General features: G+C 38.2%; 1 protein-coding gene and 1 non-coding gene across 3 annotated transcripts in view; both read right to left on the bottom strand.

The window, feature by feature from the left end:
• PAPPA2 (pappalysin 2) overlaps window positions 1-23,818 on the bottom strand; it is a 290,148-nt gene that overhangs the window by 152,029 nt on the left and 114,301 nt on the right. For both annotated transcript variants that reach the window (XM_032319392.1, XM_032319393.1), the window contains one exon: window positions 15,310-15,455. In XM_032319392.1, coding sequence (XP_032175283.1) covers window positions 15,310-15,455 — 146 coding nt within the window. The remainder of the gene's footprint in view (window positions 1-15,309; window positions 15,456-23,818) is intronic.
• On the bottom strand, window positions 9,966-10,068 carry LOC116576865. The gene has a single exon (XR_004280324.1). It is a non-coding gene; the product is annotated as a U6 spliceosomal RNA (small nuclear RNA).

The raw sequence follows: 23,818 nt of genomic DNA on the forward strand, positions 1-23,818 counted from the left end.
TAAGCATTTAGCTTATTTTCTGGAACAAAGTAATCCCAAATGTATATTACACCATTTCTCAGTATCGCTATAATTAGATGATGTAGCCTGGCCACACAGGCTCGTTTGCCCCCACCACTTGTTGGCTTCCTCCTAACCATCTTCATTCATCAAGAAAATGGGAAGGCAAGGTCTGGCCACAAACAGGGCAGACTTTCCAGAGTAAAACCAAGCATTATCAGGCAAGGGAGACAAACATCTCCACACAAGCAGCTCTGATTTGACCCTAGGTTGTTTGAACTTTGTTTCCATGTTGCTCTGTTCCTGAGACCGATGGGTACCCAGAAGACAGACAAGACTTGGACAAAGTTACAAAGAGACAAGTGTCCATTCAATCCGCAGACAAACCACTGATATTCAAAAATTATCTGTGATAGCTTAAAATTAATGATTGTGTATGGAAAGGATATCTTGTAAGATTAGACAGTTAGTGTAATTCTTCATAGACCTTGCAGGTAGGTCAGATGTAAGGCCAATAATCTTGTCCTTCCTACTTCCTTAGTTATAGAGAATATAATGATCATTTCTTATACTCAAAACCACTATCCCTTTTTGTTTCTCCTCATCTTAGAGGATAAAACTAAGACACAAATAAGGGATAAAATATGGTATTAAATGGGGGGATGGGATTCTCTTATCTTCAGTCGAATTGCTTTCTTTGTGCTCTCTGCTTTTACTTATGACACTAAAACAGGAAGTAGAAGAGACGTGTCAGTGTGTTTTCAACAATATCTTCATTCCTCAGTCTTCACTCTAAGATATTATCAGACTCTATCTTCAGTCACCTCCCCAACACCTGTCCTACAAGGCTGCCTAGGAACTGATGACAAAACCCAGGAGTGCCTACTCAGGGGAAACTCTGAAGCAATAGTGTGAATGGAGGACAACATTTTGGAAATCCTCACATTTTATCCGGGGGGCTCCTGGCCCTTTACCCCATTGCCAATTCAGGAAGCCAGACTCTTCTGTATTCAGCCATTACCTCACTAGGAGGTATAAGATTCAGTGAAAAGTTAAAAAAAAAAAAAAGAAGAAGAAGAAGAAGAAGCCCTTTCCTGACTGTGAGACTTCCAAAGTCTATGCCATTTGGGCCCTGATGGGATGCAGGGTTTAGCTAGCATGGTACATGAGTGGAGGAGAATGATCTCTGCCTCATATTACCCAAGGCACCATCACATCTTTAACAGTCTGGAACAAACTCTTCTAAGCTGGAGGAAGAGAAAAGAGATAAAAGAGAGATAATGAGAATATACAGATGGTGATGGATCCAGATAAAGTGCACTGTATTCTGTATTTCAATATCCCAGTAAAAGGATTCAAAACAGGTACACGTGATCTGACAGCAAGGGAATCTTGCCTTATTCCAGGAATGGATTCCTGAGTAAGAGCCCTAGTTCTAGAGAAAAATGGCTAAGAGCGAAGACTGACAGACAACCTCCCAGAGATCACCTGAAGGAATCCTATGATGGAAACAATAGCAATCTCATGTAATCAGCATCCCTGACAAAATGCATCCTTTCCTATAACCTTGGCTTTCATAAGCCATCTCTAGAGTCAGCTACAGCCCCAGGCAAAAAGAAGCTAACTGACTAAGCATAAATGTCTACTACCCAGCCAAGCAGGGGCTCAAAATAGAGATTACATTCAATTATAGAATAAATAAAAGTTACATGTCTTGCACACCTTAATGGATATACCGAGACTTGAAGTTACTTCATGCCACTACCACTAACTTGTACATAGAACATAATATGAATGGGACTTCCTGGATGTAGCAACTGGTGGCCACATGTGGCACAGCTAGCTGTTGCTTAATGGAGTGATGGGGGAGCACAAATACAGTCTTAGAAGACCTTCAGCCTTGAATATAAGGGACAAGTTAAAACAATTAGACAGGGTTGTTGTGTGGTCTAGGGGATGGTGTAGGGGAAGAAAAATAGAGAAGTTGTTGATTAAAAGATGACATCTCAGTAAGGAGAGAGCCAAAGTCCCAAGGTGATGCTGCTTTCCCAAGTTCCAAGTGGCTTTTCCCAGCTTTAGTACAAGATCGCCAGAGTGCCATATAGTAAAGAGAATGATTCCCAAAGCTACTTCTATTTTAAAAAACAAAACAAAACAAACAAACAAACAAACAACAACAACAACAACAAATGCCACAAGCAGTTTGAGGAAAGGACATGGGTTGAAATGACTTTGAAACAGTTCTATAAAATTTTTAGGGCCACATGTATATGGCCATAAAACAAGGAGGTTGAGGTCTGCAGGTGCCTACATGATTACTTCCAGTTACTGGCTAAAATACACTTTCCCAAACACACCTCCACAATGAAGGGGCAAAGCCCTCAAAGTACACATAGGGGTTCAAGGAAGAAGCACTCTGGGGCAGGGCAAGGGAGGAAAGTGCAGAGGTAGACTGAAAAGACAAAGGGCGAGAAAGAAATGGAGAAGATTTAAAAAAAAAAAGAAGAAGAAGAGCTCACAGGACCTAGAAAGAGCAGCAAGCTTTTAATAAAACTAGCCCAGAATCTATTCATCTTGAAATCTTGTATTGGCTCCTTAGTTTTACAGCCTGTGGTCTCGTAGGAGGAAGTCCTTGTTCTGGACAACACTGAACCAAGACAAGAATGCCTACAGGGTGAAGAGTTTACAGTCTGATGTCATTTTCTGTCTTCTTCTATACTCTCTCAGCCACTCCTACTGCCAAGCACTCAGGGCTCTCCAGCCACCACCTTACCAGGGGAGAAAAGTAATCTGATTAATTAAAGCTGGGAGATGTTATCACTGAGGCATCTGAGACAGTATGTTAATCCTTTCTTGCTTGTGGATGAGGGTAGTGCTACACACACACACACACACACACACATACACACACACACCCCCCACACACACACCAGAATTTTAGGCACCACAGAGTAGGAATGGGGAAGATATTTTTAAAATTTATTTATTAATTCATCATTTATTAAACATCTATTCTATATCAGGCTCTGTTCTGGACTCCAAGGATTCAATGATTACCAGGACATGCTTTAAAAGAGGACACCTTTGGGGCAACTGGTTGTCCTCATTGGTTAAGCATCGACTTGTTATTTTAGCTCAGGTCATGATCTCAGGGTTGTGAGATTGAGCCACATGGTGGGCTCTGGGCTGAATGTGGAGCCTCCTTGGGACTCCCTCTCTCCCTCTCCCTGTGCCCCTTCTCCTCCTACCCCCTGCTCACATGCTGTCTCTAAGAGAATAAAAATTTACAAACAAACAATAAATAATGAGATCTTTCAAGTTGTCATATAAAAGGTGATTATTCACTCCCCCTGTATACAAATGCATGAACTTACCTTTGGAGCATCCCAATTTCAAGGTATGAAATTCATATCATGGAGCAATTTTGTCTAAAGTTTTCAATATCCAGGAGTGTTCCCTGTGTTCAAAATCCCAGACACCCAGAATAACACCATTTGCTGACTCTATATTAGCTACCCACTAGCTGTTCATCATGTAGCTTGTCTTGTGGATGCTTCTATAATTCATATATTCACATATATATTCACATATTTACATGTGCTCTATATGCTTCTATAATTCATATATTCACATATATATTCACATATTTACATGTGCTCTCCAGCTTATATATCTTGTTCACTCCTTATTTCCTGGGAGAATCATCCTGTTTTGGCATTGAAAAGAGAAGAACAGTGGACTGGGGACAAAATCTGTGTCACTCTAGTCCAGCCATCTAATGACTGCTTGTACCAGAGTGCCCCTGGCTACCTTCAGCAGATTCTTCCACTTATCCCATTCTGGAGTCTGAACCTGCAGGCCACAGGAACAATCTCGCTGCAATGACCAAAGACTTCCCACGTGTCAAATCTGTGGCTATTACTCACCACTTGCTGCCTTACCCAACTTGTGCATGAATGTGTCACAACTGATACAACACCCCAATGTCAACGTCCAGTTGTTTGGTTGGGAGGAAGCTGAGGTTTGCCCTGGGGGACTCCTACCAAAGTTCTGGCTGGGGGAGAAATATCTTACCTTTGAGTGAATTTTGCTGCTTTTACCTGCCCCTGCTCCCTACAGTGCTATTACTTTGCTTTCCCCCAGATATCTGTCACAGCTGTATCACCCTGTGCTAGCTCTCTTCTCCCACTCACTGAGTCCCAAAGGAGCCAGTATCTTTCCTGAGTACTAAAAATCTCCAGGTTGAAGGTAAGCTGGTAAACTGAGGGCACAACCGAGAAGGTTAACCACAGACTCGTGGTATTTGGAGCTTCTACTGCTTTTGCTGCTGCTACTAATGGAACTATAATTATTGAGGCCCTCCTGTGTGCTGGTTCTCTTCCTTGTGCTTATTATCCCCATTTTATATATGGGAGAATAAGGCTCGGAGAGGTGATTTGCTCCAGTTTCCATTTGTTCTTATCCAAGGGAAGCCCTAACCCACTCTATCACTCAAAGACTTTTTTTCCTATAATGGTCACATTATCTGGACCACTTGTTTAAACCCCCATTATGAGCCAGGTTAAAGTTCCCTCCCATACAGTTCTTGGGTCTCCTGGACATTGGGGCATGTTGCTAATGATCCAGTCAGGATCTCTGAGTGTTCTTTGGCAGTACCGATGTTCCCTAGAACAAGTAGAAAGCTGATTGGTCCAGAACACTCTGAAGTTTCTAATTTTTTTTGCCCAACCTTGACAGACTCTCCTTTCTAACCTAGCCAAAAGGACTTGTACTGACTTCATCTCTCTGCAGCAGCTGCATTCGTGGGCCACTGGGGACTTCTCAAACTTCTCTCTCCTTAGGCTTCTGGTATACCCTTGAATCTTGCTCCTTCTCCTGCTTCTGTGAAAATCCCTGGATAGTCAGATAGATACAGAGACCCCAAACTCAACATATCTAAACCAAACCAGCTCCCCATTTGCTCCTCCTTTTCCTGTACCTTCTACCTGGCACCACCATCAATTCAGTCAATCAAACAGAACTCCATTTTTTCCCATATACTTATTTATGAGAACAAATTTCTCAGCACTCAGAGCTATGGAAGGAAAAAAGAAAAGCAATATAACTGGTGCTAAATCTTGTTTCATTGTAGCAATAATTACATTCATCCACCGAGACAAGAATTAATTTGGGGAAGAAAAGCCACACTTATTAAAATATGCATTCCTCATTTTGTTTACTAGTTATTAGTCAACATTTTAAAAGAGCATTTTGATCAATTTTGGACAAGCAAATGTTTGAAAAGATAACTCACAGAGAATAAATCTTTTAGCAATTTATAACTTCTGATCAGAATCAATGTTAATATCCTAAGGCTGATAACATACCATTTTTTTTGCTGATGTTGCCATTGGAAGACAACTGGTAAAGGATATGTAGGATTTTTATGTACTGTCTCTTAGAACTACATGTAGATTAAGAGTCACTTATGGTTTGTCTCCCTCCCAATCCCATCTTGTTTCATTTATTCTTCTCCTACCCACTTAAGCCCCCATGTTGCATCACCACTTCCTCATATCAGGGAGATCATATGATAGTTGTCTTTCTCTGCTTGACTTATTTCGCTAAGCATGATACGCTCTAGTTCCATCCATGTTGTCGCAAATGGCAAGATTTCATTGGAGGGGGTTTGGGAGAAGGGGGTGGGATTATGGACATTGGGGAGGGTATGTGCTTTGGTGAGTGCTGTGAAGTGTGTAAACCTGGTGATTCACAGACCTGTACCCCTGGGGATAAAAATATATGTTTATAAAAAATAAAAAATTAATTAAAAAAAAGAACTACATGTAGATATACAATTATGTCAAAATAAAAAGGTTAATTAAAAATGATCACAAAAGAGTTGTTTTTTTAAAATATGTTTTCAGCAAAGAAAAGGATGACTAAAGATATTTTTTTAAATATGCATATGTTACATTACTATAAAGTTCTACAGGAGAAGTGGAATGGAAACACAAAGTCAAACAGTAAAAAGTACAATGAATAATTTCCCAATGTTGAAAAAATAAAGTGCATAGCATGAATTTTTCAATGATGACGATTAACAAATCATTATGTTGCTGAAAATTCATTTAGGAGAGTAGATTTAAAATTTATCTTTAATTGTTGATAATTTAAAATAATATGGCCAGAAATATATTCTCTGCCACCGTTTTCGATGTTGCTCTGAACATACGAAGGGGTTCAGAGTTTTTCAAGTGTTTTAGGGCGTACAAGAGGGCAAAAATAAGTTTGGAAAGCACTGCACTGGCCATTCCAAGTACATTCTACTTCTAAGCATGCCCAGGTTTTTTACAGCCTGAACCCTGGCATCTATCAGTTCTTTCCCTCTGGAATGCTGTTTAATTGTCTGCCAAGCCAACTCCTGCTTATCTTTCAACTCTCCTCTCCAGCCTCTGACCCTTTGGGAACTCTTCCTTGATGCTTTGAACACAATTAGGCACTTTCTCTTCATGTTCCTACCTACCTCAAAGCAGTATCATCACACAGTAGTGAAAGTATGTATCTACATGTCTGCCTCACAGTTACGTTGTACAAACCTTTAGGGTGATCTCATTTTATTATTGTATCTCCATTACTGCCACAAACAGATTCAACCACTATTCTCTGAATGAATGATTATGAGTATGGTATTGATAGTTTAGGAAAAAGCTGGTTTACCACAAATTTAAGTCTTCTGCCTTTAAAGATATATTTTCCGTTTAAGTGTTGTGGACTAAGGCTAAAGATGTTTAAACCACTGAACCTTAGAGCTCAAGGGGAGCTCATTCATTCATTTACTTATCAAAAAAATTCTACCCTGCATTACCATAGTATTGAAAGCACAAAGTCAAGCTAAAAGTCAGAAATGGGGTGGATGGAAAAGCACAACCATGAATTACATCCTTCTTTCCATGTACTCACTTAAGCCATTGGTAGTCGGAAATTGGATTCAATCTTCAAACCTTCAGGCTGGTGTACTTACCTGCTGGGTCACTCGTCTGACCCTCAAAATGCAGGGGTTCTTGAATGTGGACACAAACAGATAATCTTAAGCTTGAGTCTTAAAAAGACTCTATTTAGAAAATCCTAAATGTCTTTCTCTATCATGTTATGCCAGCTGTCTGTACTACTCTACACCTGATTTGGGTCAATATGGTTCCCTTGTTCCATCACAATTACGACTGAACAGGAAGAAATAAATAAGATCATGAGCAATTTCATAGTGAGCCAGATCTTTCAGCTGTTCAGTTTAGCCTGCTGCTTTTGAAAAGCACATTAAGGAGCATTTTATGGGAGAACAGTTATTCCTAAGAGGTTTAAGAATAAAATATAAATATACCTAGTCTCTTTTGCAATTCATTATGAGTCAGTGACTCATGAGATAATTTAAACATTTCTTGAAACCATTTACATTTAATACCTTCACTCATTTATTCATTCATCCCTTCATTTGGTATTTGCAGAACACCTACTAGAACATCCCTTCATTTGGTATTTGCAGAACACCTACTAGATGGAAGTATCCTGCTTATGCATAAAGGTCACACTTCTTACTCAGATTTCACTACTTTCTACTTGTGTGTGTGTGTGTGTGTGTGTGTGTGTGTGTCTTGCAGTTCTACATAATTTTAGCACATGCAGACCTTTGTGTAACTACTGCCTCAATCAAGATACTGAGCTTGTTCATCACCATTACGATCTCTTTCTTGCTATCCTCCATATCACAGCCCTACTATATCTCTCCCCTCACACCCCAGTCCTGACCCCGGCAACCACTCAGTTGTTCTTTATAATTACCTCATTGAGAATCCTACATAAATCATACAGTGTGTAACTTATGAGTTTGGTTTATTTTTTTTCCAGCATAATACCCTTGAGATTCTAAGTTGTCATATGCATTCATACTTTGTTCCTTTTTAGTTCTGGGTAATATTCCATTGTATGGATGTAGCACAGTTTGGTTAAGCAGCTAGCATGGAAGGACATCTCTGTCATTTTCAGTTCTTAGGCTCTTACAAATAAAAAGCTGCTGTGAGGGGCAACTGGGTGGCTCAGTGGGTTAAGCCCCTGTCTTTGGCTCAGGTCATGATCTCAGGGTCCTGGGATCGAGCCCCACATTGGGCTCTCTGCTGAGCAGGGAGCCTGTTTCCCCATCTTTCTCTGCCTGCCTCTCCTTCTACTTGTGATCTCTGTCTGTCGAATAAGTAAATAAAATCTAAAGAAAAAAAAAGCTGCTGTGAAAACTGACATATAAGTTTTTGAATGGGTCTTAGGGATAAACATCCAAGAATCCAGTTCCTGGATCATCAGGTAAGTGTAGGCTAAGTTTTATAAGAAACTGCCCAAGTATTGTCTAGAGTGGCTGTGCTATTTTACTTTCCCTAGATCAATGTATGACAGATCTGGTTTCTCTGCTTCCCTACCAGCATTTAGTATTGTCACTGTTTGTTTTTTCTTTTTTAAATCTTTTTATTTATTTATTTTTATTTTAGCTCTTCTAAAAAGTGTGTTGTAATACCTCATGGTCATTTTAATTTCCATTTCCCTAATGGCTAGTGATACTGAACATCTTTTCATGTGAATATTTTCTTTGGTAAGATGTCTGTTCATGTCTTTGCCCATTTTCTAACTAGAATATTTGTCTAACTATTGAATTTTAAAATTCTTTATAGATTCCAGATACAGATCCTTTAGGAGATGTGTGGTCTGCAAATATTTGCTCCAGGTCTGACATTTCTTTGTTCATCTTAACAAAGTGTTTCTCAGAGAAAATGTTTTAAATTTTGGTTAAGTCCAATTTGTAAGTTTTTATTTTTATGAACCATGCTATGAGTGTCATATATAAGCACTTTTCATCTAGGCCTGCCCTCAAGATTTTCTCTTATGTTTTCTTTGAAAAGTTCTATAGGTGTATTTGGGGGGGGGGTTCTTTTTAAAATTTAAATTCAATAATTAACATATAATGTATTACTAATTTCAGAGGTAGCGTTCAGTGATTCATCAGCCTTATATAACATCCAGTGGTCATTACATCATGTGTCCTACTTATTGTCCATCACCCAGGTACCCCACCCTCTCCAGCAACTCTCAGTTTGTTTCCTATGATTTAGAGTCCCTTATGGTTTGTCTCCTTCTCTGATTTTGTCCTCTTTTATTTTCCTTGGGCTTGTTTTAGTAATTAGCCTCATGCTGTGTGTATTGTTCTTTGATGTGGCTGTTGGAGATGTTCTCAGCCTAGCACACTCCTTTTATCCATTATATCTTTCACAGAATTAGTGCTACTATTTGGGTTGCTTCATTCTCCTGTCAAAGTTATGCCCACTTTTGTGCACAAACTTGAGCACAGGGGCTGGAATCTGAGTGGAAGAGTGACAGTTTGAGTCCTTGTCAATCTGAGGTGAAGGCATGTTGACTTGGCATTGAGCAGGTAGCAGGCCATGCATGCTGACTCGGGCAGGTGGGTGGCTAGACTGTGGATTTGGAATCCATAGGCTGATGACATTTTGTGTGGTGGGGATTTGACTGGTTTTGTTCCTGTCATGAATTCCTTTAAATGTTGTTTTTCTGGGGAACTTTACCTCATCTTCTATTCTGAATAAAAGCCTGGCTACATAGAGTATTCTTGGCTGCAGGTTTTTTCCTTTTAAGCACTTTGAATATATCATGCCACTCTCTGCTGAAAAATCCCCTGATAGCCCTATGGGGTTTCCCTTGTATGTAACTGATTTCCTTTCTCTTAATGCTTTCAAAATTCTCTCTCTCTCTTTTTTTTATTTAAATATTTTTATTTTTTATAAACATGTAATGTATTTTTATCCCCAGGGGTACAGGTCTGTGAATCGCCAGGTTTACACACTTCACAGCATTCACCATAGCACATACCCTCCCCGGCATAAAATTCTCTCTCTCTTTATCACTACTTCTGGCCATCTTATTTACTTTGTAAAAATATGGAATGTGTCACAAATTTTTGTGTCATCTTTTCACAGGGGCCATGCTACTCTTCTCTGAATCGTTCCAATTTTAGTATATGTGATGCCAAAGCAAGAATTGAGCTTATTTTTATATTTGAATCTCTGATTTATGTTAAAATTTTTTACAAGGTGCAAGACTCATATTGAAATTCATTTTCATTTGCTTATGGACGTCCAGTTGCTATAACACCATTTGCTGAAAATACTTTTGGCTATTAATGTCTACAGTATATATAAAAATATTATTCCTTTCATTTCTCATAGTGGCTATATACTCTTTCTCATTTTCATTTCTTGATCAGTTTTTCTTTGCCCCTCCCCTCCAAAATTTAACTCTGTTAACTTTTTTCTAATTAATGTTTATTTTCTATTTTATTTCTTCTCTTACTTTTATTACTTCTTTTTGTCACCATTTTGTTGATTTAATATGCTATTCCTTGCTGGTTTCTTGGGATAGATACCTAGCTCAGACATTTTCTTTTCTAATATTCAAAACTATAGATTTCACTCTACTTACAGCCTCTTGTATATAACATAAATTTTGATAGGCCCTATTGTCATAATCATTTCACTTGAAAATATGTTCCTATTTCCATTGCAATTTATTCCTTGATCCATGAGGTAATTAGAAATGTATAGCATAATTTCCAAATATTTGTGGATTTCCTAGGGCTTTTTTGGTTGTTTTTGTTGTTATTGACTTCTACCTTATTTCGAATGATATGAGAAAACAAAGACTTCATGATTACAAGCTTTGTAGTTCACTTTTTGGCCCAGAACTCTCAGCAAATTTTCCATGGTACATGAGAATAAGGCACATTCTTTGCTGTTTAAGTATACTATATTAATTTTGTTAATTAAGTCATATGTTAAATATTTTTCCAATATTTTAGTTCTTTATTAGATATTTGTTTAGTTATTATTTTCTGAGAAAATAGTTTTTAAAATAACAAATATGATTGTGGATTTTTCTGTCTTCTTTTTATTTTCGTCAAATTTTGCTTTATATATTTTAGGGCATGTTATTGGGTGCATAAACTTTATCACAGTTACATTTTCCAATTATAAAATATGCCTATTTATCTCTCATCATATGTACTATCTTAAAGTTTACTTTATCTGATATAAGAAAGCTACACTGACTTTCTTTGGGCTAGTATTTTCATTTTATATATATATATATATATATATATATATATATATATATATATATATATTTTTTTTTTTTTTTTTTTTTTGCTGATTCTTATAATTTCAGTTTTTTTCTCATATTTAAGATGTGTCTCTTACAAGCACCATATGGTTGGGTTTTGTTTTCAGTCTGATAATTTTTGGCTTTAAAGTGGTATGTTTAGTCCATTTGCTTTTAATGGAATTAATACTTTAGATCGTAATCAGTATCTTACTTTTTGTTTCTATTTGTTCTGTTATTTATTCCTATTTTCTTTCCTTGTGTTGCCTTAACTGGATCATTTCATTTCCTGCTCTGTAAGCTTACAAAAGATCATTTATTGTTTAATGGTCACCCTAAAGACTACAACATGTGTTTTTGACTTATTACTGTCTCAAATTACTAAAATCAGCACTTTTTCTAGATATAGGAAAGGAAAAGACCTTGAACTCTTTAACTTCACTTACTTTCTCTTCTGCTTTTTATACAATTGTTGTCAAATTTTAATTCTACGTATATTTTAAACCAAAAAGACACTATTGTTATGACTTTTAATATTTTTATCCTTTCTAGTATCATTCATTTCCTTTTGCATGTCTCTACTTCTCATCTTCCATTTCCTTTTGGCTTGCATAACTTCCTTCAGTATTATTTTATTGCTATAATAGATCTAGTTTGTGACTTTCTTTCTATTTTATCCTTCCTGGGGATTGTAAAACATTTTGAATCTGTTGTTTCATATTTTCTATTACTTTACAAGTCACAGCCATTATCTCCTTGATATTTCTTTTGCCCTAATCTCTTTCCCATCTTCTTTTAGAACTCTGATTTACATTAGGAAATTTTCATCAGGTCTCAAAAGTCTCAACTTATTTTCTATATTTTTCCAACACTTTTTCTCTCTGAGCTTCAATACAATGTTTTCTATAATTTTCTAGCCCCTTAATTATTTCTCCTGCTCATAAACTTATCTATTAATTTCCTAATCTAAGTCTGTATTTTTTGTCCCAAAATTTCCATTTAATACATTATAAATTCCAGTTCTCAGGAGATATTCTTCATTTTTAATATACATTTTCTGGCATATTAATCACAATTATCTTAAAACCAATATCCTATGACTCCAATATATGGTCAATCTGTGAGTTTTTATTTATTAATGATTGCTTTCTTCTTTGTTTAGCTAAGTTTACCATAATTTGGCCCTGCTTTTTGACATAACTGATAATTTTTTACTGGTTGCTGGACATTGTGCATGACGACTTGCAGAGGTTCTTCATGATGCTTTCTTCCTCCAGAGGAAGGAAGAAAATATCCAATTTTCTTTTGTTAGGCAGTTAAATATAGGCCACTGACTTTCTTTCACAAATAGATTTAAGAGTGTTTCAGGCTGGATTTCAGGTTTTGTGTAATCTGGACTATCTCTGTTTGCTTTCACAAAAGTGTCTCAGGGCCCCTCCTCTGTGATAGGCCTCAATTCCAACTTTTTCTTCCCTTGACTATGAGACTCCTGAAACCATTGTTTGACTTTTTACTCTCTTAGAAGTTATTTTATACTTGTTTTCTTGGGTGCTGTCCCTGAGAATGCATGGGTTAGTAGTTAGCAAATATCTTAAAAGAAAATTATGAGCATAATATCGGGCTTTTTGGGGGATTTCTATTTCTATGGGAGTCTTGGATGACTTGAATGGCCTGATCTTTAATTTTTGTCTCCCTAGTAGTGAGACTTCAGCAGACTTTAGACTGCTCTCTGCTCTGTGTCTATTCTTTTCACTGAGAATTTGGCAATTTCCCTGAATGGAAAAAAACAACAGAGTTATACTTAGAACACACTTCAGTGCATTTTTCTTCTCACTGACATTGGGCCCTCAAATCCTTGTTGTTTCAGCTACTGTCTGATGTCTTCAAATAGCTTTTCCCCCGCCTTGGTATTTTTATCCATTTTTATAGTTAAATGAATCTTATCAATGGCCCAGTTCCAATAAAGTTAGAAAACATTCAGTGCATTCAGTAGTCTGCTCTCACCCAAGTGGTTCTCACTGAAGGCCAAGACTTGTCTTCATAATGGCCAGGCAGATAGATCATTTCTAAAGGTTTTCAAACACAGATTAAGTTCCCAGTGATAGACCTGGGACTTATGAAAACCATAGCTGGGTAAACCTTGCTGTCAGAACCCCTTCATATATACACCAAAAAATTTTACCATTGGCAAATCAGATATGCACTAATAGGGGAAACTTGTCTACAGTGTTATATGCTTTTCTGCTATCATTGCTTTTGACGAGGATAAGTCAAGACACTCAAACTCACTATTAAATGGTTTATTATTCTAGCCTACCAGGAAGGCTGAAATGACACATTTGCTTTCATCTAGAAAGCAACACTAAACCTCACAAATTTCTGATTTCTCATGTACTCTAAGCTGAAAATGCAAAATTAAGTGATAAAAGGACTTCAGAGCCTTAAAACTGTATCAGATGCTGTAGAGTCATTGTAACCCAGCTTATTAGCAAAGCATTCATTTGGATCACCATATGTTTAATTTTTTTTATTGTGTCTTCCTTTACTTGAGATATGTAGCCTTTCCAAAGGTTGACCTGATTCATTCCAGAGATTTTCATACTCTGGTTTCCTCCTGAACAGCAATAATATATTTTTTTAATTTTTATTTTTTATAAACATATAATATATTTTTATCCCCCAGGGTACAGGTATGTGAATCACCAGGTTTATACACTTCACAGCACTCACCATAGCACATATCCTCCCCAATGTCCATAACCCCACCTCCCTTCCCCCAACCCCCCTCCCCCCAGCAACTCTCAGTTTGTTTTGTGAGATTAAGAGTCACTTATGGTTTGTCTCCCTCCCAATCCCATCTTGTTTCATTTATTCTTCTCCTACCCCCTTAACCCCCATGTTACATCTCCACTTCCTCATATCAGGGAGATCATATGATAGTTGTCTTTCTCTGTTTGACTTATTTCGCTAAGCATGATACCCTCTAGTTCCATCCACGTTGTTGCAAATGGCAAGATTTCATTTCTTTTGATGGCTGCATAGTATTCCATTGTGCATATATACCACATCTTCTTTATCCATTCATCTGTTGATGGACATCTAGGTTCTTTCCATAGTTTGGCTATTGTGGACATCAGCAATAATATTTTTTCATCTATTGCTAACCTACTGCTCATCTTCCTTCTTCTCCAATCCATGATACTAGTTGTCCTTCAGAGACTTGCTCATATTTTCTTTAATTATCAATTAAACATGTTCTGGATGCCACTTCACAATGACCTCATTATACATGGATTTGACATACATAGTATTATGTGAGCTTCCTTCAATTTATATCTCTCTGCTTCATATTTGATTACTAAGAAGATTCACTTTGCATAACCTTTTAAAAATCACTTATAAAGTGATTTCTAATCTCTATAATTACTATTTCCAACAAGAAGATTCCTCCCAATTATGCTAGTTCAGTTTTAAAATACATTTTGGTAGAATCCTATTCAAGACTCTTTGAAAGTATATATAAATTATATTGAATAATTACTCTTATCCATATTAACTGACTTAATGATTTATTGATTAACAATAGCAATAAGACATTATTAAAGAAATTTTCTTTCTTAGGAATGCAGAGGTTCCACTCAGTATTAAGGTATCACCCTTTCCTAGGTAAGGAGGAAAGCCCCACCTGCCTGAATGCTCCAGGATTTCCTCAGGAGCCCAATCCTGGATCATGGATCCTGATAAGCCATGTATGAAGCCCCCAGGCCTTCTGTCACATTGATTACCGTAAACTAGGTTTCACAGTCTAGCCATCTTCTTTACTAATTTTCCCCTTGAGGCTCTCCAAGACATAAAATAGATCTTATTACACATCAGCAATTTATTTACATCTAGATCATATATTTGTCTAGAACATCCTGAGTCTTTGCCATTCTAATATCTCCTTCTTGTCTATATTGAAACATTTGACCAATTCTTCCAAAAACCATTCTCAGTCCAATGCAGCTAATTCATTGAGAAAATTTATTTTTCTCTTTCTTTCTTTTTTCCTCAAACTCATGTCACATAATCATTTGGGGCCTGCTCCATTTGTCTACCATATTTGGTCTTCACTTCACTTACCCAGGTGACTGATGGCTTCCTTGTCCCAAGGCCACGTGGCAGCACCAGCAAGGTCTTCCCGCACTGAGCTAGCAAAGTAGACATTGAGGAAGTGAGTACTGTTGAGCTGCAGTGCCTCCTTCAGCTCCTTCACACTCATGTATGCCCTGGAAAGTACACAAAATAGAAACGTCACACCAAAGGATCAGTACATAGAAAGCAGGACCATACCTAATCATACTGACATTCTCAGCCATCACTGCCCTTTAGAGGGGCAAAAAGACAGAGACCAAGCTGTCATGAAGATAACAAAAAAGGTACTAGTACACATTTGGGATATTTATTCCAAGATAAATAATATCTTACCTTTTAGCACTATATTATTTATATGAATATTCAGTGTTTAATGTCATACTCAATTCCCATTCTACATCTATATTATTTCTTTAAGATAAATCCAATGATACTCCTAATCATTTGCCCTGAGTATTAACCCCAGGCCATTGTTAAGAAGGCCTTCCACCTCTCAGTTCCTGGTTCCTTCTATCACACTGCATGAACATTATTATGATCAGAAGACCAACTGAATCTCTATTTCAGTATATGCTTGTTTCAGGCATTATTTAAAAAAAAAAGGTGGATAGGAAACATAAAGTAAAAAGAGGAAAAAACAGATGAGTTATAGGTAGAAGAGGATATCATAAAGTATCATAAAGTTACTGCAAGGACTTTTAACTATATGTGTATATATATATATATATATTTTTTTTTATAGTGCCTTAATCCACAGAAACTACTCCAACTCCACTACCTTATGCTCTTTACTGAGTATCTCTACTGGTGGACTTCAACGTACTAGGCAGTATTATGTTTGCACTTACACACAGAATTAAAGGTCTATTAAAAACACATGCCTTGTGAGATTAAGAGTGAGGGTTGCTGGGGAGAGGGGGGTTGGGAGAAGGGGGTGGGATTATGGACATTGGGGAGGGTGTGTGCTTTGGCGAGTGCTGTGAAGTGTGTAAACCTGGTGATTCACAGACCTCTACCCCTGGGGATAAAAATATATGTTTATAAAAAATAAAAAATTAAAAAAACAACACAAGCCATATGGCCCATTAAAAAAGGGAAACAAGCATTTCGTATCTTTATAAGCTCATATATAGTCAAAGACCTTCATCTTCCTGGCATCAGTGAAACTTTAAATTTGCCATAAGCAGAAAGACTCACTTAACATTCTCACTGAAGAACTATTTTAAGAATGAACAACTAAAGCAGAGCTCAGTGGCCCTCTGGATTCACTGGATGTGACCATAGTGTGCTGCTCAAAAAGAGGAATATTCCTATCAGAGCTTCAACTGGGCAGACAGCTCCCTCAACATTAGCTGGAAATTTCCTTTATAGATCATGCTTCATTGTTACTGTACTGATAGACAAACAGAAATCCAGAAGCTCATGTTAGGACAGCATGACCCTTCTTCTCTTGCTTGCTCTGTCTCCGAACCACACTGTTGAAGCTATCTGTTTAATCCACATGTAGGATATACTGGCAAGGAGTACCCAAGAAATAGAGGTCCCAAGGAAGATTGTTTTTGTATTCTTTGGAACAGAAGCAAAAAGGGGAATACAAGTTAAGAAACAAAAAAGATTTTGCTTTAGAACCAAAGATACTTGGGAGAAAGGAGATTTAAAAATACTTTTTCATATTGACTTATAATATCTTGGAAAAATAGTTCTAAGCCCCAAGAAATCATCCAAATTCCATGAGGTGATGTCAGATGTGATCAGAGGGATATTCCTTCTGCTGCTTTCCTGGAGACACAATGTTTTCTGGACTGTTGCCTGGTTTTCCCTGGGTATTAGTCACATTCTCTTTCCCTTTTTCCTTTATTAAAAATAATTACAATTTCCTCTATTGACAAATTGATGGTTTGGAACTGTGATGACATCAAGTAATTCTTCAACATGGAGATGTAGGCCAGGAGAATGGAGAAGAGAGAGAGCAAATGGGAAAAGAGAGAAGAAAAGGAAAGGACGGGAAATGAAAGGAATAGAAAGGACAAATAAGGGCAGAGAGAATCAGAGACTGAGTCTACACACCAGTCAGGATACCAAGGAAGACAAGTCACACCCTTTCTCTGTTCCTATTCCAGATTTCCCATTAAAATTGGGAGTTGGTAACTTGACAGTTTTTTCTCTTTTCTCCTCCCTGACTTTCCCCAAATCCCCCAGTTTCTGGCATAGTTTATTTGGGCTATCTGCGTGTCACTGGCTTCTCCATCCGCCATTTGCCAGTCTTGGCTGCCATCCCTCTGTCCTCCCTCCCCCCAGCAGTTCCGCTAATTTCCCTTGAGCTCCCTCCAAGAGGCCTCCTCCTCCACCACCAACCTCATTAGCTGGTTCTACTCATCTCTCTTTTTCTTCTTTGCCCAACCCTCTCACCAGCCATAAATTACCCTTCCAGATGAGAGTATTTATGACATGCTGGTGGCAAACTGGGTGTGGTTGCTCTGACTGCTGCTCTCCACAGAGATACATGTAGACAGAAGTCAGCAAGTATAAGGAGGAGAACACAGTTTAAAAAGCTAGGGACAGTTGAAAACATCATTAATTAAACTGATAGAAGGAAACCTTATTTTGTTAGAAACAAAGAATTTTTTCTCTAATCTGAAAAGGGTAAAACTTAAATATCAGTGTGTCTCCTTTATATGTAGAATGCCCTGCCTAGTACAAAATGTACACCTGTTCACAAGCTGATTGGACCTAACAAAGATAAACTTCTTACTAATGTGACCAGAGCCTGGCTTAGACATTGAGTGTGGGAAATGGACATTACTCTTAAATTCAGAGCTTTAGGAATGATTCATGAGGGGACAGACATGACATCCAAAATAATTTAATAATCAAGGGAGGGGAAATAATATGTGCACGTATCATAAAAAGCACAAGTGTCTCGAACTGACCAGAACTATGTATGAAAAGGAAGATGAACTGCGTTAATCTGCTGAATTTCTGCTAGGATCTCCCTTTGCTCATACTCTCCATATTCTAGACTGAAGAAGACCTCACCATGAACTTCTCCCTGAGGAACCAGGCTGACCAAAGTGAAGTTGTATTTTGATTTTTATAAAAAACTGTCTCAGAAACAAGCTCTGCTTGAGACAGACATATAAAGTTGTTCCACCCACTGCTCAAGTCTGTTATTTCTGACATGGCCCCTGGAAGAATGCAGACCTGACTCACCATTTTGACTATAACCTACTCGGATTAACCACTACCTATATCCAGCACCTGTGTTTCTTTGTCCCTCAGACGTAGTGCATTCATTTTGACCTATGCCATGCTCCCTGACTGCTGACCCCCAGCCATGCTCCAGTGTCCAAGTGCGCATGCAAGCTCCAACTTTTGCTTAGTTTCAGACTAAGTGAAAGTGAAAAAATACTTTAAAATGACTATTTGTGCTCTAGCTTTATAGTCAGCTGAGTAACTCCTTTATAGACAGATCGAAATAATCGCAAGAATGGAGCCAGAAAGAAGCAAAATATCATAAACTATCGGAAGGACATTGAACCAGTATCAAAAATTGGCATGCTGAAAAACAAGACATGAAGGATGCTTGTGTGCCCAAAGATCTCAGAGAAAGTCCTCTCCTGAGGAAGACCCTGACTGTACTCTACAGGTGCAAGGCAGTTTCCATGACAACAAAACCAGATGCCCCCTAGAACCCTCAGGCAATTAACCTTATGGAAACAATTAGCCAAAATTGGAATACTTTGGTTTGGTTAAATCAAAACCTTTCTGTTGTTACTGTATACCATGGTTCTCTACCCAACATGTACAGAAGGGGTCCTTCTGCTACTCGATCCACTATCTACTTTGCCAACCATGCTTCCTCCTCCTTATAAATATCACCTTTGACCTGCTCTCTCCAACCCTTTCACTATGCTCACACCGTGGAGTTTATCAGTCTGCAGAGTACCAACCAGCTCTCTCCCGGTACTCAGTGCAACTCTAAAAACTTAGTTTTTCTCCTTCTCTCAAATTCCTCCCGCTCTTAGGTGCCTGACACTCTACTACATCACCATACACTTTACTCCTCTTTTTATTTTCCCACCTCCTGGTTAGTTCCTACACATCAAGCGTTCAGTGCCTTGCCCACAGCCTTCTCCTTCCCTACCTCCTATCATGCATTACTTAGGAAATTTCAACATCTGTGTGAAACATCACTGAAGATGGTCTGCTTTTTAAATTTCTTACCTCCAGTTGTCCCCATACCTTATATTCATGGTCACCCTTACTCATAGTGGTTTTTATTCTTGATGTTCTATAGATCTTTAATTCTACTTGTGTATACTTTTACTTGTTTATGGTCACCTCCTCTCCAGGAAGGATTTGAGATCACCATTCTTCTCTTGCTCCTCCTCTCCCACCAACCTCAATCCCTTATTCCCTGATTCTTAGTAAATGATCATGCTTCCTTCTTCAATGATGAAATTGAAGACATTCATCATAGACTCTAACACACACATATACAAACACATACACACACATTCACTTCCTTACCTATTTTTGTGCCCTTATCTCTGGTCCCACAGGATGAGGTTTCTAGGAAAATCATAGCTTCCTTCTCCCTTTCCAAATCAAACTTCTTGAAAGAATAATTTTTCTGACAGATTCATTTCTTTTTTCCATGTACCCCTAATCCCTGGCTTTCACAGATATCAGTTTACCAAAACTGCTTTTGTTAAAATTGTCAGTGACTTCCAAACTGTCCCTCCCCACAAAATGAAAAAAAAAAAATCAGTTACCTTCTTATGAGAATTCTTTATTGCATTTTTATATTTAGTTACTTCCTGCTTCTTAGTTTTCTACTTCTTCTGCTTTTTTTTTTTTTTCCCCAATGTTCTTTTCTGGTTGTATTCTTGCTTTTGAGACGACTCTCAAAAGGAGTCCTCTTTCCCCTTCTAATCCTTAAAAGTTATTCCCCAGGATTCTGTGGTCTTGTTTCTGATACATTCTTTTGTCATGCTCCTTGTTCACTACTGGGAACTCTTCTACTCTTAAACTTTGAAGCATGATCAGTCCTTAGATATCTACATATGTATGTATGTATAGAACTACAGATTAGATTCTTTCTCTTTTATGGCAAGACATCTCCCCCTAGATCACACACGGACATCTTGAGGTCAAAATGTCAATGTAATGGGTGGTTCTATCTGAGCACAAAAGAAATTTCAGTGAACCTGAAATAGTGGTCTAACCAATGAATACATGGACATCTTTTCCACAGGCAGATAACACAGGAAGGATTGAGTTTTGGCTAAACACAGAGAACTATGTATCTGTGTCCCTGGAAAGATAGAAGGCAAAGACAAGGGAAAGACTGCAATGGCAATTTGTTCCCTACTTAATTTTATGGACTGGATTTTAACCTGCTCAGGAAAAGCCAAAAACCACTCTTTTCATAAAATTAGTGTAAACCAGGACACACAAGCAATGTTTTAAGGCCTAATGACAAAATGAGGCACCAGTTGAGGACAGGGGACACTCTCTCCATTTCTGCAAAGAATTAAATGATGTCAGCACCATTCTAGCACTGAGAGTTTTACAATGTTGGGTGGCAATAGAAGCCAGCTTTTCCCTAGAGAAACAGCGAGGACAAGAGCATCAGTAGGAAATGCTGCATGTCAGTAGAGAAGGTAAACACCATTCTCAGTGTTCAATGGCAAACAGCAGGAGAACCACAGAAACTGGTAGCCATGAATTTTTAAGGCCTACCCTTCTCGAGACTCCCAAAAATACCAGAGAAAGGGGACAATGTATGAAGGTAAAATTTTGGTTATATATTGTACTAATGTAATTTGATTGTTAATGGCAATATGATTCATTCATCCCCACAGGTCTGTGAAGACTGGGTTTATCTCTGACACTAAACTCACAGCCTTTTTCCCCACAGATATTTCCCCAGTGTCTCTCTCTGAACTGGTGCTACTCATATTTCCCTCTCTGTGACACAAGATTCCGCCCTTATTCCCCTCTCCCCTCTCTTCCACTCTCCTGAATATAATCAACCACCTCCTAACTAGCCTAGGGGAAGACACTATGATGATTATTGTTTCTCTTCTGAATGTCATAAAAGAGACCACATATCCTCAGAACTAGGACATCATCAACTAAGAATATATATTTTTTTCAAATTCAAAGAGGAAAATCTGACAAAAACTTACTACACCCAAAACATTAACTCAGTTTTGCTAATTCATATGGGAAGGAGTAATACTACTAGAAGAAAAATGGAATTTTTCTTCAGAAATGTTTAAGTGTAAGGTGCCTGAATGGTTCAATCAGTTAAATGTTCAACTTTTGATTTTGGCTCAGGTCCTGATAATGTCATGGGGTAGAGCCCTGGGTCACACTTGGAGCTGAGCAGAGAGTCTGCTTGAGATTCCACCCCCTACCCCGGTTCCCTTTGTTCCTCCCCTTACTCACTCTTCCTGTGTATGTGTGTGTTTCTGTGTGTGTGTGTATCAAATAAATAAATAAATATTTAAAAATGCTTAAGTATTGTAAGACCTTGAGGCTGCAATAAAAGAAGTAATTAGAGGTCACAGGGTCTGCAGTCTAGTGTTATAATATCTTTGCTTGTAGGCAGAATTACGTTCCCAAAGATGTCCATGCCCTTATCTCTGGAGGCTGGGGTTATGTTAACTTACAGGGCAAAAGGGACTTTGCAGAGGTGATTAAAAAAAAAAATACTAACATTATGATGAGAACATTTTTCTGTGTAATTTGAGTGGGCCCGATCTAATTACACAACTCCTAAGAAGCAGAAAGCTTTTCCTGCATGTGATCAGAGAAAGAGATGTGGCAATGGCAGCAGAGTCAGACAAATGCTACCTTGCTTTTTTGAAGATGAAGGAAAGCACCTGCAAGCCGAAGAATGCGTGTGGCCCACAGAGGCTGGAGAAGGCAAACAAGTTGCTTCTCTCCTAAAGCCTTCAGAAAGCTATGCAGCCATAACAACACCTTGATGTTAGCCTGTTGAGACCTATGTCAAACTTCTGACCCAAAGGATTGTAAGATAATATCTTTGTGTTGTTTTCATAAGCTTGTTGAAACAAGAACAGAAAATAAATACAATTTCTATTACTTAAATATAATATCTTTGGAAAAGAAAACACAAAGAGATTGAACATATGATGATGGTAACAAAAGAAAGGATTATTTTTAAGAGAATGTGGAGAAAGGGGAACCCTCTTACACTGTTGGTGGGAATGCAAGTTGGTGCAGCCACTTTGGAGAACAGTGTGGAGATTCCTTAAGAAATTAAAAATAGAGCTTCCCTATGACCCTGCAATTGCACTACTGGGTATTTACCCCAAAGATACAGATGTAGTGAAAAGGAGGGCCATCTGTACCCCAATGTTCCTAACAGCAATGGCCACAGTCGCCAAACTGTGAAAAGAACCAAGATGCCCTTCAACAGACGAATGGATAAGGAAGATGTGGTCCGTATACACTATGGAGTATTATGCCTCCATCAGAAAGGATGAATACCCAACTTTTGTAGCAACATGGACGGGACTGGAAGAGATTATGCTGAGTGAAAAAGTCAAGCTGAGAGAATCAATTATCATATGGTTTCACTTATTTGTGGAGCATAACAAATAACATGGAGGACATGGGGAGATGGAGAGGGGAAGGGAGTTGAGGAAATTGGAAGGGGAGGTGAACCATGAGAGACTATGGACTCTGAAAAACAACCTGAGGGTTTTGAAGGGGAGGCGGGGTGGGAGGTTGGGGGAGCCACGAGGCGGGTATTAAAGAGGGCACAGATTGCATGGAGCACTGGGTGTGGTGCAAAAACAATGAATTCTGTTATGCTGAAAAGAAATATAAATAAATAAATAAATAAAAGACCCTCTCCTGTAATTCCAAAATATGGGCTCAAGGGGAGGAAAGAGTCCATTTCAATTCTTGGTAGTAGCTTGCCTTCCTTAATAAGGGAGCCATACCCTGATAATGATGTGGAAGATGAAAGTGAAAATACCCAGATAACTTGCTAGGTCCAGATAAGGCAAGAGAAGAGCATAATAGAGGAGGTACTCAGTAGAATTAAGAGAAAATTACCAAACCAATGGTCAGAGGTAGCCAGTGTGTCCCTATCCTGAGGAACACAGGCTCCCAAGCCAGGATGACATGGTCTTAAGTCCCACCTCTTCCACTGACTGGACACATGGCATTGGCAAGGCACCAAGCATCACTACAGCTCAGTGTCCTCATCTGTAGAATGAGAATAATGAATTATCTACTGCATAAAATGAAGTGGGAGAAAAAAATGAAATAACATTTATAAAACCAAACATAAGCATTCAATGAACCTCATATTAGTAATAACAGTACTTATGGCCTCAGATGACTACAGAGCTGGCAACACAGTTCAAACATCATATTACAAGAAAGCAAGTATCTACTCAAAGACTTGATGGAGAATGGGTTACATCTCAGGAGGGGCAGACTTGTCTTATAA

The sequence above is a fragment of the Mustela erminea genome, chromosome 17, assembly GCF_009829155.1.
Source record: "Mustela erminea isolate mMusErm1 chromosome 17, mMusErm1.Pri, whole genome shotgun sequence".
NCBI classification, from domain to species: domain Eukaryota; kingdom Metazoa; phylum Chordata; class Mammalia; order Carnivora; family Mustelidae; genus Mustela; species Mustela erminea.